The sequence below is a fragment of the Rhinoraja longicauda genome, chromosome 6, assembly GCF_053455715.1.
Source record: "Rhinoraja longicauda isolate Sanriku21f chromosome 6, sRhiLon1.1, whole genome shotgun sequence".
Lineage (NCBI taxonomy): Eukaryota > Metazoa > Chordata > Chondrichthyes > Rajiformes > Arhynchobatidae > Rhinoraja > Rhinoraja longicauda.
In genome coordinates this window covers 7,636,583-7,655,240 of record NC_135958.1, presented here as the reverse complement: position 1 = coordinate 7,655,240, position 18,658 = coordinate 7,636,583, and the positions used below count along the sequence as shown (strand labels likewise).

Genomic DNA, 18,658 nt, shown 5'->3' with positions numbered 1-18,658 from the left:
TCAACAATGTTCTTTTGTTTCTGACAACTGTTATCATCCAGTAAGATAATACAGAAACATAGAGTCACAAAGAACTGCAGATGCTGGAATCTTGAGCAAAACACAAAGAGGTGAAGGAACTCAGTGGGTCAGGCAATATCTGGGGATGAATGGGCTGGTAACATTTGAGGTCGAGACCCTTCCTTAGACTGAAACATAACCTGTTCATTCCCTCCCGAGGTGCTGCCTGACCCGCTGAGTTCACAAGTAGTTTGTGAATGCAGGAACATACATTTTTAAATCTAACTTTTTCATTGTCAATTGTTACATAAAGATTCCTACAAAATCATATCCTTGATACATTCAGCACAGATCTAGCCACTTGTGTTTTTGAAGGCTCAGAACGATATTTGCAATGGCAGAGTTGTGTTCAACTGTATTCCAACACAATCTGTCTGCCAAGGCCTACTGGATCTCCCGGTTGCGAAACACTTTAACTCCCCTTCCCATTCCCACACTGACCTTGCTGTCCTGAGCCTCCTCCACTGCTACAGTGAGTCCACACGCAAACTGGAGGAACAGCACCTCCAGCACCTCATATTCCAAAGAAAGGCACAAAATGCTGGGTTATCTCAGCGGGTCAGGCAGCATCTCTGGAGAGAAGGAATAGGCGATGTTTCGGGTCGGAACCCTTCAGACTGAAAGAATGGGAGGGGGGGGGGAAGACGGGACTGGAGGTGAGAAAAGGCCAGAACAAATCAGGGCCGGCAACAGATGACTTCAGGAAGATTGGAGCCCATGATGGTCCATTGTTGGCTGTGGAAGATGCGCTAATGAGAGAGATACAAGGATGCAGAGAGTGGAACTGGCAGGATGACTAAGGTGGGGAGGGGGGGGGGTGGGGGGGAGAAGGAATGCAGGAGTTACTTGAAATTAGAGAAATCAACAGTCATACCACTGGGTTGTAAGCTGCCCAAGCCAAATATGAGGTGCTGTTCCTCATATTCCACTTGGATAGCTTGCAACCCAATGTCCCAACCCCAGATAAAACTTACATCCCTCTCCATTAAATGTTCCCCTCTCACCATGTAACTATGCCCTCGACTGGTCACACCTTACCAGACCAGGAGGAGCCAGCGCTGCCCTCGCAGTGCGGCTTGCCTGCAGTCCGTTTGTCTTTTGTGTTTTTTGTTGTTTTTGTCTTAATTGTAGTTTAAATATGATGTAGTGTTTGCGGTTGTGTGTTATGTGGGGGTGGGGGGGGGGAACTGTAACATTGTCTCTCCCGAACGGAGAACCGACCTTTGTTTCTGTGTCTTGTCTCCGTTCCCGCTGCGGCCTACCATCGGCCATGCACCTGGAGCTGGCGGCCTCCAGCTGGGACCACCTGGGCTCTGGTTCGCAGAGCCCACGGCCCGGACTCACCACCTGCGGCGCTGGCTGCCTTCGGATGCTGCGGGAGCGGCTGCGACTCGTCTCCGGAGGCTTCGGAGGCCGCCTGGACGTCGGAAGCCTGCAGCCCCCTGGGTGGGGGCCGACATTGGGAGCTCCAGCTGCGGCAGCGTCTTCGCCCGCCCCAAATCGCGGGGCTTGGGTCGGCCCGCCGCGGACCTTTCACCGTTCGGCGCGGCCTGGAATAGGCCGCGGGTCTTTCTCCGCCCGGCGGGGGCTTCAATGTCGGGAGCCCCGACCGCCCCGATGTGGCAACTCCAACAGCCTGACCGCGGGAGAGGACGGCAGGGAAGGGAAAAGACATTCTGGCCTTCCATCACAGTGAGGAGGGGACTGGAGGAGACTCACTGTGATGGATGTTTCTTTTGTTTGGTGTTGGTTATGATTGTGTGTGTTTTTTGCATTTTTATTGATTATTCTTATTGGTCTTATTGTTGAACTGTGGGTAATTTTTAATTTCACTGCACATTTATGTGTACGTGACAAATAAATTGACTATTGACTATTGTTGGATGTTCCATCCTCGGAAAAACTTGGTGCCGGAGCACGGCGATTCTTTACATACTCTTCCCAGGAAAGGACCAATAAAAGGATCATCCGATACAATCGGTCTACTCTTTTAAATTTGGTGGCACAGCGGTAGAGCTGCTGCCTTACAGCGCCAGAGACTTGGGTTCGATCCGGACTACAGGTGCTGTCTGGTGGAGTTTGTACATTCTCCCCCGTGACCTGCGTGAGTCTGCTCTAAAATCTTCAGTTTCCCCCCACACTCCAAAGACGTACAGGTTTGTAGGTTAATTGGCTTGGCACAATATGTAAATTGTCCCTAGTGTGCGTAGAATAGTATTAGTGTGCGGGGATCGCTGGCCAGTGCGGACTCGATGGGCCGATGGGCCTGTTTCCACGCTACACATGACTATAATAAACCTTAACCTAATCAAGGACCAGTCTCACCCCGGTCACTCCCTCTTCTCCACTCTCCCATCAGACAGATCAGACATGATTGAATGGGGGAATAGGCTTGATGGACCGAATGGCCTAATTCTGCTCCAATCACTTATAATCAGGCAAGAGGTACTGAAGCATGAAAACGCACACCTCCTCTTTCTTCTGAAGAAGGGGTCTTGACCCGAGACGTCACCCATTCCTTCTCTCCAGAGATTCTGCCTGTGTCCCCTGAGTTACTCCAGCACTTTGTTTCTTATCTGCAATCAAAAAATAAAACCTAGTTTTAGTTATTTAACCGGCACAACTGGAGTAAGTTTGTGTAGAAGCAATTGGTGTTTTGCATTGAGTACAAGAGGATTGCAGAGCTGTGGTGAGATAACTGTTGGGAATATGCCAGCTGTCCCACCCCGCCGCCAAGGCCCCACCCCCCGCCAAGGTCCCACCCCCCGCCAAGGCCCCACCCCCCGCCAAGGCCCCACCCCCCGCCAAGGCCCCACCCCCCCACCAAGGCCCCACCCCCCGCCAAGGCCCCACCCCTCGCCAAGGCCCCACCCCCCGCCAAGGCCCCACCCCTCGCCAAGGCCCCACCCCCCCGCCAAGGCCCCACCCCCCGCCAAGGCCCCACCCCCCGCCAAGGCCCCACCCCCCGCCAAGGCTCACCCCCGTCCCCGCCAAGGCCCCACCCCGCCGCCAAGGCCCCACCCCGCCGCCAAGGCCCCACCCCCCGCCAAGGCCCCACCCCGCCGCCAAGGCTCACCCCGTCCCCGCCAAGGCCCCACCCCGCCGCCAAGGCCCCACCCCCCGCCAAGGCTCACCCCGTCCCCGCCAAGGCCCCACCCCCCGCCAAGGCCCCACCCCCCGCCAAGGCCCCACCCCCCGCCAAGGCCCCACCCCCCGCCAAGGCCCCACCCCCCGCCAAGGCCCCACCCCGCCGCCAAGGCCCCACCCCCCGCCAAGGCCCCACCCCGCGCCAAGGCCCCACCCCGCCGCCAAGGCCCCACCCCCCGCCAAGGCTCACCCCGTCCCCGCCAAGGCCCCACCCCCCGCCAAGGCTCACCCCGTCCCCGCCAAGGCCCCACCCCGCCGCCAAGGCCCCACCCCCCGCCAAGGCCCCACCCCTCGCCAAGGCCCCACCCCCCGCCAAGGCCCCACCCCTCGCCAAGGCCCCACCCCCCCGCCAAGGCCCCACCCCCCGCCAAGGCCCCACCCCCCGCCAAGGCCCCACCCCCCGCCAAGGCCCCACCCTCCGCCAAGGCCCCACCCCCCGCCAAGGCCCCACCCCCCGCCAAGGCCCCACCCCCCGCCAAGGCCCCACCCCCCGCCAAGGCCCCACCCCCCGCCAAGGCCCCACCCCCCGCCAAGGCCCCACCCCCCACCAAGGCCCCACCCCCCGCCAACGCCCCACCCCCCGCCAAGGCCCCACCCCGCCGCCAAGGCTCACCCCGTCCCCGCCAACGTTCCTCCCATCCCCGCACCAAGGCTCACACCAACCCCGCGCCAAGACTCCTCCCATCCCTACCAAGGCTCCTCCCCCCTGCGCCAAGGCTCCTCCCCCTTGCGCCAAAGCTCCTTCCCCCGCCAAGGCTCCTCACCCCCTGCGCCAAGGCTCCTCCCCCCTGCGCCAAGGCTCCTCCCCCCTGCGCCAAGTCACCTCCCCCCTGCCAAGGCTCCTCCCCTGTGCCAAGGCCCCTCCCCGCCAAGGCCCCTCCCCCCGACAAGGCCCCTCCCCAGACAAGGCCCCTCCCCCCGCCAAGGTTCCTCCTCCCCGCCGAGGCCCCTCCTCCCCGCCCGCGCCAGTGCCGATTGGGTAACGCGCCCGCCAGTCAGAGCATGTCCCGCCCTCCGCACGCTCATTAGACTGGTCCCGCCCCCCTCCACCACCACCAGTGGCGATTGGACGGTCCGTCAGCGCTGGTCCCGCCTCCCTCCCACCGTGCGCTCCCATTGGGTCACCTCGCTGCCTCGCTGACGGACGGCGGGGCGGACCAATGGCGGGGCGCGTTGGCGGGGGGGGCGGGGCAGGGGAGGGGGCGGGGCGCGTGCGGCCGTTGTCGTTTCCGGTCGCTGCTCGTTACCGCCGTCAGGAGGGTCGGCGCCGCCGCTGATGGAAGCCGGGGATAGAAGGCAGTCGGTGAGAGCCTGGAGCGCGGGCGGGATCCTGGGCCGTGTGCGGGTGGGGGGAAATCTGTCGATGCCGCCGTCCGCATCATTGCATCAACCCGCGGGCCGAGAGCATCGTGTACAGCACGGACATTGTGGGCCGAAGGGCCTGTCCCTGTGCTCTAGAGCTCTGTGTCAGGGAAGTAACCAGACAGGAAGTTTGGTTCAACATCTCAAATGTACCTCTGTCTCAAACTCCGTGTGTGTGTATTATGTGTGTGTGTACGTGAGTGTGCAGTGTGTGTGTACGTGAGTGTGTACGTGTGTATGTTTGTGTGTATGTGTACGTGTGTATGTTTGTGTGTATGTGTATGCACACGTGTGTGTATGTGCATGTGTGTACGTGAGTGTGCAGTGTGTGTACGTGAGTACGTACGTGTGTACATGTCTATGTATGTGTATGTATGTATGTGTACATGTGTGTGTACATGCATGTGTTTATGTATGTATGTATATGTGCAAGTGTGTATATATATATATATATATATGTGTGTGTGTGTGTGTATAAATGTATGTGTGTGTGTGGATATGTACAGGCAGGAACTGCAAATGCTGGTTTACACCGAAGAAAGACACAAAATCCTGGAGTAACTCAGTGGGACAGGCAGCATCTCTGGAGAGAAGGAATGGGTGATGTTTAGTATGGGAGAGGGATGGGGAGAGAGAGGGAAAGCAAGGGTTGAAGAAGAGTCTTGACCAGAAACGTCACCCATTCCATCTCTCCAGAGATGCTGACTGTCCCATTGAGTTACTCCAGCATTTTGTGTCTATCAAGGGTTACTTGAAGTTCGAAAAAATCTATATTCATACAGCTGGGTTGTAAACTGCCCAAGCAAAATATGAGATGCTGTTCCTCCAATTTGCGTTGGGCCTCACTCTGATAGTGGAGGAGGCGCAGGACAGTTGTATGTATGTATATGTGTATATATACACACACTGAACTTTTTACTCGTTTATTATATTGTTTACAGTGTACTATGTTTATATATTCTGTTGCGCTGCTGCAAGAAAGCATCTCTTTGTTCTGTTTAGAACATATGACAATAAAGCACAATTGACTTGTGTGTTATTCCTTCTCTCCAGAGATGCTGCATTTTGTGTTTCATCAGTTCATAAGTGATAGGAGCAGAAATAGGCCTATCAAGTCTATTCCACCATTCAATCACGGCCGATCTACCTTTCCCTCGCGAACCCCATTCTCCTGCCTTCTCCCCTTAACCCCTGACACCCGTACTAATCGAGAATCTGTCCATCTCTGCCTTAAAGAATATCCATTGGCCTCCACAGCCTTCTGTGGCAATGAATTCCACAGATTCACCATCCACTGTCAATCTTGTGGCTAGCTACCACTGGAGTTGCGTTTCAAGGCCAAGATTGCAATGATCAACATCTTAAATCATCTTTTATTCAACATTGTCCAAAATGTAATGGTTAACGCTCTTCAATCAGGGTGAATTAAAGATTTTATTGACAGCTGTCATACATCCTGAGACAAACACCAACTTCAGTGCAAAAATAATCCTATCCAATTACAGGAGGAAAACCTAAGATAGACACAAAAAGCTGGAGTAACTCAGCCGGTCAGGCAGCATCTCTGGAGAAATGGAATTGGTGACGTTTTGGGTCGAGACCCTTCTTCAGACTGAGAGTCAGGGGAAAGAGAAACAAGCGATATAGACGGTCATATAGAGAGATTTAGAACACATGAGTGAAAGATAGATATACATTACATGGAAAGAACAGGTTTGGAGGGATATGGACCAAATGCGGGCAGGTGCGACTACTGTTGCTAGGACATTTTGGCTGGTGTGGGCAAGTTGGGCCGAAGGGCCTGCTTCTACACTGTATGACTATATGCAAAAAAAGTAACGATGATAGAGGAAACAGGCCATTGTTAGCTGTGAGCTAGGTATGAACAAGCCACAGACAATGAGATTCAACAAGACAACTTTGAAGCTAGTATGACTTGGGTGCGGTGGGATGGAGGTGAGGGTGGGGGGGATACAAGGGTTACTTGGAGTTAGGGAAATCAATATTCATACTGCTGGGTTGTAAATTGCTCAAGCGAATTATGAGGTGCTGTTTCTCCAATTTGTGTTTGGCCTCTGACAGTGGAGGAGGCCCAGGACGGAAAGGTCAGATTGGGAATGGGAAGGGAAATTAAAGTGTTTGGCAACCGGGAGATCAGGTAGGTCCTGGCGGACTGAGGAAAACCTAGATTTGAAACTAAACCAATCTTTGGCTGATCCCTGCAGAGAGATTATTTTCGAGCCCTCATTTACAAAGGAATTGAAAGCAGAGTTCTGTTCAACTAGTTCTGTTCAGTTTCATTGGGTTAGAACCAAACATGTTTTTGATTCCTACCATTATGCTGCATCTCAAAACCTTGCTCTGATATTTGTAAATTCTTTATAGCTGTATAATTCAATAACAAATGTGGCTTGCATTGTATTTTGGAAACCTAAATCCTGCTTTCACTCAGTCTGATATGATTTTATCTTTGAATAATATACGATGCATGTTTTCCTTATTTTAAGTAGGAACTGACATACGTAGTTATTGGATAACTATGTATCCAATACATACATATTGGAGACGGTCCAGAGGAGGTTTATGAGAATAATCCCAGGAATGATTGGGTTAACCGAGTGTTTGAAGGCACTCGCTGGAGTTTAGAAGGATGAGGGGGGATCTCAATAGACAATAGGTGCAGCAGGAGGCCATTCGGCCCTTCGAGCCAGCACCGCCACTCAATGTGATCATGGTTGATCATTCTCAATCAGTACCCCGTTCCTGCCTTCTCCCCATACCCCCTGACTCCGCTATCCTTAAGAGCTCTATCTAGCTCTCTCTTGAATGCATTCAGAGAATTGGCCTCCACTGCCTTCTGAGGCAGAGAATTCCACAGATCATTCTCATTGAATTTTACTGAATAGTGAAAGACCTGGATAGAGTAGATGTGGAGAGGATGTTTCCACTAGTGGGAGAGTCTAGGACCGGAGGACGTAACCTCCGAATAAAAGGACATACCTTCAGAAAGGAGATGAGAAGAGATTTCTTTAGTCAGAGGGGGGTGAATGTGTGGAATTCATTGCCACAGGCGGCTGTGGAGGCCGTCAATGGATATTCTTATGGCGGAGATTGCCAGACTCTTGATTAGTACGGGTGTCAGGGATGATGGGGAGAAGGCAAGAGAATGGGGTTGAGAGGGAAAGATAGATCAGCTCTGATTGAACGGCAGAGTAGACGATGGGCCAAATGGCCTAATTCTGCTCCTTGAACTTATGATCACAATGCATGAAATGTTTGGGATAATTATTGACATTTATTTTTTGTTTACCCATTTAGGTGAACGACTTACTGTGTTTACTGAAGAATTGAGTTTTTTCTCAATGAAATCTATTTAATGCATTCAATAATGTAATGTAGACATTGCTCTTGGTCCCAGGACTCATAGCAAAAAGGTGACTTTGAGACACAGTCTAGTCTAGCACCTGAAGTTTGCACCATGAATACTGCGGCTACGTGGAACAAAGATAAATCCAATGCTGTGACTCGTGACGAGGCCAGATATTACCTAGTTGCTCAAGAATGTACCGCATTTGAAAAACCTACCCAATCTCTAGTAAAACTAGTGAAGGGGACCATGGTGATGCTTTGCGACCGAGGTTCTCAGCTGCCAAACATTCACGGTAACAAGCTCAAAAGGGGGACGGTTATTGTGCAGTGCTTGGAAGACCCGTACACCATCATGCTCATGGAAGAGAAGGACTTGCAGGAAGTTGAGCCACGCATTGCTGAACTGCTGTTGGCTGTTTCAACCGGTGAGGAGAGGCACGCTCTGTCCAAAAACAAAACAAAGTTGCAGAAAGCTCTCCAGATTAATTGTGGGTCGAATGTCATTGTTCAGTTGAGACCCGGTGAAGAAAAATTACCTGGAATCGTACAGTTTAAGGGACCGCTGCTGCAGAGTATGTTGCTGTGTGAAACGTGTTTTGGAGTGGAATTACTGGTAAGCCTTTTCTGTGTTTTGTTAAATACTGTGTACATTCTAGAGTTTAGTGATACAGAGCGGCGGAAACAGGCCCTTTGGCCCACCGGATCTGTGCTGCCCAGCGATCATCCTGTACCCTAATGCTATCCTACACACTAGCGACAACTTACAATTTTTTACTGGCCAATTAACTTATAAACCTGTATGTCTTTGGAGTGTGGGAGGAAACCGGCGCACTCGGAGAAAACCCATGTGGTCATTGGGAGAATGTGCAAACTCCATACAGACAGCACCCGAGGTTAGGATCGAACCTGGGTCTCTGGCGCTGTGATGGGGGCTTTGGTGGAGTGCAACAATAAAACGTCTATCTCTTCTGTCTAACATGGGTATTGAATTATTGAACACCTCTGCCTGTTGACTCCTCTGCTTCCATAATTATTCTGCAAATCTTCTCGACGAGAAGCAATTCTTTCTCGGTAAAAAGAGATAGAGTGCTGGAGGAATGCAGTGGGTCAGGTTGCATCTCTGGAGAACATGGTTAGGTGATGTTTTGGGTCGTTCAAACTGATTGTGATTGGAGGGGAGAAAAGAAGAGAGGTGGGGGCAGGACAAAGCCTGGTGAAGGATAGGCGGATATCGGTAAGCACCAGTTGCTACTCATTGATAACCTGTTCCTTGTCTTCTGCTGAGACTGCTACAGCACAGGCTACAGGAATGGAGTAAACATCTTTGAATATCACCCTGCAAGCTGCATGAAATAATAATTAAGTGCTCCGAGATAACACTCTTGGTTCTAAATAACAAAGCTTTAGGTTTTGATTGGATAAATACAGTATGGAACCTTGTCCGTCAGAAGGGTCCCGGTCTGAATCTTCGCCGATCCACATTCTCCTGAGAAGCTGCCTGACCAACTTAGTTACTCCAGCACTTTGTGTCTCTTTTGGTCAACCAGCATCTGCAGTTCCTTGTGTCTCTCTTCTTTTTCTGGGGTGTTTTGTCAGTGCATGCTGATGGTCATAAATCTGTCTGTTCGTTCATTTGTCACAATCGTACATTTGTTTAACTTGCTAATTTGCTATCTTGGCTATTATTAGTGGTTTATTAAGATTGCGTTATTAAGCATGATTCTGGGACGTTTTAAATGAGAACAAACCATTCAGTCGCAGTTGATTAGACCCAGCATAACAACAAGATCAAGTGATTAGATTATTGCAATTATGGCAGAGGAATTATTTATTCAGTAGCATAAAGTATTCATGGATTCCTATCTGTATATAAATCCGAATTGCTATTTTCTAAAGGGAAAATAATTGGTACAGAAACTAAAGAAATACCTCAAAAAGGGAATTGTTTGTAAAATAGAGTATAATCTTTTTCATCCAGCATGCTTGATTCTTAATTAGCAGATTTTCTCATCTCTAGGATGTTATTCCTATTAATCCACCAACACATTTTAATTCATTGTTTTTAGATATTAGACAATAGAGTAATAAAATTGCTATGAAACAAGTAGTTCGAAATATTGGAAAAAGGCCCAGGTAAGTTTTAAGGGTACGTGAGAAATGAAAATGGACTCGTTTTGAGAGAACACTCTGGCTGAGTGAGAGAGAGCCTAGGAACCAGCATTAGGTGAATCCAATGTCCTACCAACAGCATTTCTGAATGATTGGCTGGCAGATTAACAGAGTTTATCTGTAATTATAGTCCTGACACAAAACATCACCATTCCACATTCTCCAGAAATGCTGCCTGATCCGCTGAGTTACTCCATCACTTTGTGCCTTTTTTGTTTGTAAACCTTCAGCCTACATAGTAAATGACTGTGTGGTTTTTAACTGGGGTGTCCATCAAAATTTGAAAGCAAATCTTAAATAGAGATTGTAAATTAAGAATGATGAATGGATCGGCCATAACTGTCCAGAAAGCAAATGCCTCTCACAAGTTTTTTTTGCTATGGTGTTGGTTGTCTTTCTACTCTTCCCCATGATGGTCTCTCTTACTTTGTGATTTATTTTTGTTTAAACCTCTCTTTTCTTGTCGTTTGCTTTATCTTTCTTGCCCTTTGGGTGGGACTTCCATATGGCATGATATGGTGGTCTGAGCTATGAAAATGTTTCCAAACCCAACACGTTCATTTCCCTCAACAGATGCTGCCTGACCTGCTGAGTTACTCTAGCACTTTGCGTTTTACTCAAGATTCCAGCCTCTGCAGTTTCTTGTGTCTCCAAACTATATACTTGTTGCGATTGTAAGAATGTGTAGGCTGTGCCCTCATCTACTGGCTTCCTGTCTGTTTCATCTGTACTTCCTTTAGAGTTCCCCAGCATTTTCAGTCACCTTCTCAACTTGGCTGTATGGTAATCCGCATATCACTCTACCTTAATTGGTGCATGTGACAATAAAAGACCTTTGAAACCTTTGAACTTCCTTCCCTCTGCTCCATGACACTGGTCTTATTAATGTTCAATGCCAAGCCCTGTTTGCACTTCCTAATCTTACTTCCTCTTCATTGTTTTTAATTTTTTTAATATTGTTTCCCTTAACTAACTGTATGTTTATTCTGTTCTTCCCTCCCTAACCCCTATAGTCTCTTTAAACTTCCTGTCCATTCTCCATTAAAAGAAATTTGTTCAGGTCCATGGATAGGAACGGTTTAGAGGGATATGGGCCAAACATGGCCAGGTGGGACGAGTATTGGTGGGGTATCTTAGTTGGCATGGGTAAGTTGGGCTGAAGGGCCTTGCCGTATGACTCAGGTTCCTCAAACTTATCAAATTTAATTTCTTCTACAACGCTCTCTTTTTGTGCACTCTGCTTCTTAGTCCATTTATCCCGCACCCCTGAGAAACCTTTTCTTCAACTGATACACCAGCTAGGAAATCCAGGTGCATCTGAAGCACTGGTCTGAGGAAAGGCATTGTCCAAGCCCAGGTTCTTTGTTCGAAGCTGATGATTTTAAATATGTTTGTTTTATTGGAGTTGCTGCCTTACAGCGTTTGAAGCCCGGGTTCGATCCTGACTGTGGGTGCTGCCCGTACAGAGGTAGTACGTTCTCCCCGTGACCATGTGTGTTTCCTCAGGATGCCCTGGTTTCCTCCCACACACCAAAGACGTGTAGGTTAATCGGCTTCGGTAAAAATTGCGAATTGTCCCTAGTATGTAGGATAGCGCTATGCCTGGCCTGCTGAATTACTCCAGCACTTTAGTTTAGTTTAGAGATACAGCGTGGAAATAGGCCGTGCACCGACCAGCGATCGCTGCACATTAATACTATTCTACACACCCTAGAGAAAATTTATACTTATACCCAGCCAATTAACCAACAAACCTGTACGTCTTTGGAATGTGGGAGGAAACCAAAGATCTCTGAGAACCCCCCCCCCCCATATCACGGGGAGAATGTGCAAACTTCATAAGGACAGCATCTATATTCAGGAATGAACATGGGTCTACTGGCGCCATAAGACAGAAACTCTACCGCTGTGCCACCATGCCACACTTAGAGACTGTGTCTTTTATTTGTAAACCAGCATCTGTAGTTCCTTGTACCTCCCAACCTTTGTATTAATTTCCCTTTGCAATAAGCAATATCATTATTCTCCTATTTGCTGTATTTTATCACTAGCCTTTTGCAAATCATAGGGAAACATCCAGATCCCTTTGCAAGTCAGAGCTCAGCAATCCCTCACCATTTGTATTGAAAACATTTTTTTCCCCAAAATAGTCAATTTCTCCATGCTTTGCTATGATGCTACGCCTTTGCCCTTTGACTTAATCCTATCTTTAGCCCTGAGTAACCTTACTTCCTCTTCATAACTCACTTTCTTGCCCTTCTTCGATTTGAAAGGATGTTTAACTGCAATAGGCACTAATGTCTGCATGTTGAAATTATTTTTCACTTCAGACTTTTACAGAATAAAATTCTTGATTTGAGGGCATGACGTTAATTTAGAAACTTCTGCTTTTGCACATATGACAACGTAGTGGCAGGGTAATTTGTTCTAATAGGAGCATTCTATTCTGTGAAGTGTTTACAGTAAGTATTTTTATTTCATTTCCTCTTGCTTTTAACACAGTGAGTTAGATCTTGAAATGATTTCTAGGTGTATGGAGAAACGGAATTGCAGTTGGTGGTTTACAAAAAAAACACACACAAAGTGACGGAGTAAATCAGCAGGTCGGGCAGCATATCTCTGCAGAGCGCTTGGATAGGTAAGGTTTTAGGTAGGTCTGATGTGTCTGTCTGAAGAAGGCTCCCGACCTAAAATGTCGCCTTTCCATGTTCTGCAGGGATTACTCCAGCATTTTGTGTATTTTTCTAGGTTTATGGAATTGTGCAGGACCCAGCCCCTATGACCATTGCCATAGGTTGCAAGTTCTTATTATGAGCACTGCAGTCTTAGGAGTTAAGATGTAAAAGAAAAAAATAATTAAGTTAGGGTAGACGATCAGAAACTTTTTCCCAGGAGGGGAAAATCAAAGACAAGTGGGCATAGCTTGAGTCTGAAGAAGGGTCTCGACCCAAAACCACTTATTCCTTTTCTCCAGAGATGCTGCCTGACCCGCTGAGTTACTCCATCATTTTGTGTCTTATCTTCAGTGTAAACCAGCATCTGCAGTTCCTTCTTGCACACTTGGGCATATCTTTAAGGTGAGGGGGCAAAGTTTAAATCAGGTAGGTTGAGGCAGATATGATAGTGGCTGTTATGAAACCCTTGGATAGGTGTAGAAATATGCAAGGAATGGAGAGATATGGATTATGTCCGGGTAGATAAGAGATGGTCTTGCCATCATGTTCGGCACAATATTGTGGGCAGAAGGGTCTGTTCTTGTGCTGTGCTGTTCTACGGAAAAGACTATAAATGAGCTAATTAATCCCTCGGGCTACATTGTACCACTTTTGTTTTTTTAAATTCTTGGTGAATACTAATGTGAAGACAATTTACAGAAGCCAATTCACCTGTAAACCTGCACGCCTTTGGGGGTGTAGGAGAAACCAGAGCACCCGGAGAAAACCTACACTGGCATAGGGAGAACGTACAAAGTCCATACCGCCACCACCCATAATGTTGAAGGAGAGGTTGTTATCTTGACGCCTTCTCAGAAAAAGGAGTATCAATCACCCAGAGTTGCACAGGATGGAAACAGTCCACCTTCAAGGATCTTTGGTTTTGCATGCCAAAGTCCCCATGTTCTTCAGTACTGCCTTGGACACGATCGTTCACGGTGTATCTCCTAGCGTCCATAGTATGTCCATAATGTTTCACCTCACATTTATCAGCATTAAACGCCATCTGCTGTTCTCTGACCATGTCACCAATACATCAGCCTTTGATAACATTATAATTTAGTGATCAATCTTTGAACTCCTTCCAAAGTTTGTACATCAGCCAACAAACGAGTGAAGCAAATTGGACATAAGTACTGTGCACAAGGTCTTGTATAATGATAATTTTATTGATATTTAATCCTCCTAGCAGAGTGTACTAATCTATTTTTTCTGAAGTCCTTCCAGCCTGGTTAGGTATTTTAGTTCACAAATCTTTAAGTATTTCTCATGCTTAATAGCATTAAGATTGTGCCACTTAAATTCCTAAGACTACATTTATTTGTTTTAAATTGAGTTGGTCTGATGCTTGCCCAGTTCCCATTCCATCAGGATCTGTCTGTAATCTGCTGTAATTTGCTGCTTTTATACATTTTAGCTTCGATGCACAATGGCCATCCATTAATTTGTTAATTCCCCATTGCCTACTTGGCTGTGCTGAATTATTCATCAGGATCATTAGCTTCTCTTTTGATACGTGAGGCTTCCTTGGGTGGCGTGGGTTCTATTTTCCTCCTGCATTTGATGGCAGGAAATCAAAATACATTTAAAATTAAAAAAGACACAAAGTGCTGGAGTAACTCAGCGGTTAAGGCAGCATCTATGGAGAACATGGATAGGTGACGTTTTGGGTCGGGACCCTTTTTCAGTCTGATTGGACGGCACAGTGGCGCAGGTGGTCGAGTTGCTGCCGCACAGCACCAGAGACCCGGGATCGATCCTGACCGCGGATTATGACTTTGCAGAGTTTGCACCTTCTCACAGTGACCACATGGGTTTTCTCTGGGTGTTCCTGTTTCCTCCCACATCCCAAAGACGTGCGGGTTTGTTGGTTAATTGGCTTCTGTAAAAATTGCCCCTGGTGTGTAGGATAGTGCTAGTGTGCGGGGGATCGATGGGCAGTGTGGACTTGGTGAGCTGCTCGATTCTCCGACTCTGGGCAAGAGACTGTGTCTACCCGATCTATCCCTCATGATTTTGTACATGTGTTTTAATGTCTATGAATTTGTCATTGTTCTTGTAGTTTCAACGTGTAGTGTAGCCAGTTGTTTCATTTGTATAAAATCTGTCAAAATCTGCTTGAGTGAATGAATAACAATGTGTTTGTCGCTGGTTTAACAGGAAGAAGGCCGCGGTCAAGGCTATACCGACGGCTCGTACAAAGACAAACAATTGTTTGAGTGTGATGAGGACTGTGGGGTTTTTCTCCCATTTGACAAACTGGGGCTTGTGGAAGAGGAAAGTGACATGGAACACGAAACTGGGATCGCCGAGAGGTTTTATTTCAGTGAAAAATCTGCCTTGCCGATCAACTCCAGGGTGGTTACATTAACCAATGACGAGTTCACGTTTGGCACAGTCGTGTTCTGTGGCCTCCTGCCAGGAAAAGAAGACTACGGCTACTTTTTAGGCGTTCATATGGTGAGAAGATTTCGTTCAAGTGCATTCTAATATTGTTTTCCCTGTCGCGTTGAACATCTTGTGCCTGTTGAATTTCAGTATCTGTGTAACTCGTTATCACCTACCCTGCAGCCAGCAATGGACCATTGTGGGCTCCACATTTCCTTGATCATTGTTGTTTTTTCCATATCTTTCATTCACTTGTCTTATGTACTTACTATATTTCTCGGTTACCCTCTCCCCCTGATTCTTAGTCTGAAGAAAGGTCTCGACCCAAAATGTCACCCAATCCTTTTCTCCAGAGATGCTGTCTGACTCGCTGAGTTACTCAAAACTATTTGTATCTATCTTCGTTTTAAACCAGCATCTGTAGTTCCTTCGTACACCTTTCGCTTTTTGTTTTTCCAACCATTGGCATACTTTAGTTTAAAAGATTTAGCACACGCCAAGCCTAATGTTTCAGAGAAGTATGCTAGTGTAAAAAACTGTGGAAATGAGGAAATTGTGGTACTAACAGAGAAACTATAGCATACTATGAGAAGGAATTTGTACTGTTTTTTTTAAGATCTTCTCAACCACTGAAGTTTTTTTTCCAATGTTTCGCTGTTGTAAGAAAATATTCAACCAGTTTTAGGCTGACACCATCCCACCAAAATAACAATAGGATATAGAGAAGCAATATATTTCTTCATCAGAGACTATGTGTGGGCTGCAGCTGTTGATTCTTCTTTTGCTTGTCGATCAGGATAAAGGATCTTGTACATTTGTACATGTGAATGCATTTTAAAACCTTATTCCAAAGATATTAGGTAGAGTCGAGTGGCACCACCTCTGTGCTGTGTGTGATTTGAGTATCCGATGAGGTTCCAAGCTGCAGTATTGTCCACTTTAAAAGTGCAACCACTGTAAAAGTTAACACCACTTCTTTATCCTCCAAAGAATTCAAAAGTCCATAACACATAGGAGTAGAATTAGGCCATTTGACCATCAAGTCTGCTCCGTTATTCGATCATGGCTGATCTATCCATCTCTGCTTTAAAAATACCCAATGACTTGGTCTCCATAGCTACCTGTGGCAATTAATTCCAGAGATTTGCTACCATCTCCATTCTAAAGGTACATCCTTTTATTCTGAGGCTGTGCTCTCCGGTCCTGGACTCCCATTACTGGAAACTTTCTCTCCACATCCACGCTATTGAGGCCTTTCATTGTTTGGTAGCTTTCAATGAGGTGTGTCGATTCTCTCTCCCCCCCTCCCCCCCTCCCAATCCTTCTAAACTCCATGAGTACAGGCCCATTAATCATCTCTCATGTGTTAGCCCAATGATGGGTCCAATTATGTTTACCTGAGCAAGAGTTGACTACAACTTCTCTACTTTTGCAATTTCATTTCTCTTTACGTGAAGGATAACAATTTGGACAGTATTTGCGATTGTAGTTTTCTAACTTGCGTATATTCACAGTCTTAGGAAGGGTCTCTACCCGAAATAATACTTATTCATGTCCTCCAGAGAAGCTGCCTGATCCACAGAGTTATTCCAGCACTTTGTGTTCTACTCATAACTTGGTAGTCCTTTGAAGGCTGTAATGGTTTCTTGGTTATCAGCATTAGATTCACTACACAGGAATGCAGCATAACTAGTGCTCCACAGTTTGAGCATTAGCTCATCTGACTTGTACTCAACTGTTATACAAGTGTAATTGACTGTTCCTACGGCTTTATTACTCTGCAATGCTTTCACATCTTTATTGAGTCCAGTAGGACTTTTGGACATTTCTTGACCATTTTGAGAGGAATAGAAGGGATAGACGCATAGAGTCTATTTCCTTATTCTCTTTGCACTTAATCACACTGAATAATGTTACATTTTACCTGTCATTGTTCTATCTTAAGTACTTTGCCCAACGTGTTCTGATTTTATTTTTGGTTATGTTCTCTGAATTGTAGATTGAGGTCATCACCAAATTAACTTACTTTACAATGAGTTGCTAAATTCAACAACTGTGTACATTGGAAATTGTATCGCATCTGATACTGAATTGTAGGATGCTCCTTCCACGTTTTACCACCATCCTAGCCACCCTGTAAGTGGTGGGGAAGAGTTAGGTTTAGGCTTATTTTTGTCCTGTAAACTGAGGCCCAATGTAAAGCTTTGCTATCCATACCTAAGTACAATCAAATCAAACTCAAGTACAATAGAAAGAGCACAATGGAAGATGCAGAGTGCAGACTATAGTTCTCAGCATTGTAGCGCAGCAGTACCAGAGACAAAGTCCAATCTCCACTGTGGGGTAGAGGGGAATCGGACAGTACCCAGCGTATGAAAGGACCGTTCAGAAACCTGACAACAGAGAGGAAGAAGCTGTTTCTGAGTCCGGTGGTGCGCGCTTTCAAGCTTTTGTGCCTTCTGTGGGACACGACCAGGGAGAAAAAGGAATGACCGCGGTGGAACAAATCTAAGGGCGATGGGGAACAAAAGATTAGTCATGGTTATCAAGAAGAAAATAAAACCACCAAATTGTGTAGGTAGTGAGTAAAAGCATTAAAAAATATATATATTTCCTTCGGTATTATTACTCATTGAAAGCTTAAATACCTTTCATTACATGATCAGTACAAGAATGCTGTTTAATACTAAAACTTGTGCTTTCAGGACAATGGCTTCAGTGATTGGGATGGCACATGGAAAGGGAAAGTATTATGCAGATATTTGCAAGCTTTGGCTCTTCTTTGGATTGAAGATGTAATCCCAGGTATACATCTTCAGATTTGAAAAGTTAAGAAAATTAATTCTCCAATGGAGACTTTCCTATATCATTTATATTGTGTTTACGAAGTGCATAAGGGTTCATGTGACATAATGAAAGAATCCATTTTATAAATAGTAATTTGGACAGGATGCTTGCTCATTTAGTTTCTTTACTTTCACTTTGCACAAACATCTCTTTCATCGTGACGGCACAGTCTTGAGTTGCAGTCTTTGACACAACACAGAGGCGCGGCTGGTAGAGCTGCCATCTCACTGCGTCGGAAACCTGGGTTCGATCCTGACCTCGGGTGTTATCCATGTGGAGTTTGCACATTCTCCCTGTGACCTTGTGGGTTTCCTCCAGGCGCTCCGGTTTCCTCCCACATCCTAAAGACATGTGGGTTTGTAGGTTAATTGGCCCTCTGTAAATTGGCCCCAATGTGTGGGAGGAAACCGGAAGGCCCCGGGGAAACTCAGCTCGCAGGGAGAACGTGCAAACTCCACACAGACAGCACCCAAGGTCAGAATCTGCTTCTTTCATTTAGAAGGGTCCCAACCCGAAATGTCACCTAACTATCATCTCCTGAGATGCTGCCTGACCCGTTGAGTTACTCCAGGATTTTGTGTCTTTTTTTGTAAACCAGCATC

General features: G+C 46.8%; 1 protein-coding gene across 1 annotated transcript in view; it reads left to right on the top strand.

Moving 5' to 3' along the window:
• The first annotated feature begins 4,444 nt into the window (after positions 1–4,444).
• cyld (cylindromatosis (turban tumor syndrome)) overlaps positions 4,445–18,658 on the top strand; it is a 40,707-nt gene continuing 26,493 nt past the window's right edge. Inside the window, exons 1-4 of the mRNA XM_078400399.1 lie at positions 4,445–4,510; positions 7,888–8,551; positions 14,982–15,281; positions 17,915–18,014. Of these exons, the coding sequence (XP_078256525.1) occupies positions 8,048–8,551; positions 14,982–15,281; positions 17,915–18,014 (904 nt within the window). The 5' untranslated portion in view covers positions 4,445–4,510; positions 7,888–8,047. The remainder of the gene's footprint in view (positions 4,511–7,887; positions 8,552–14,981; positions 15,282–17,914; positions 18,015–18,658) is intronic.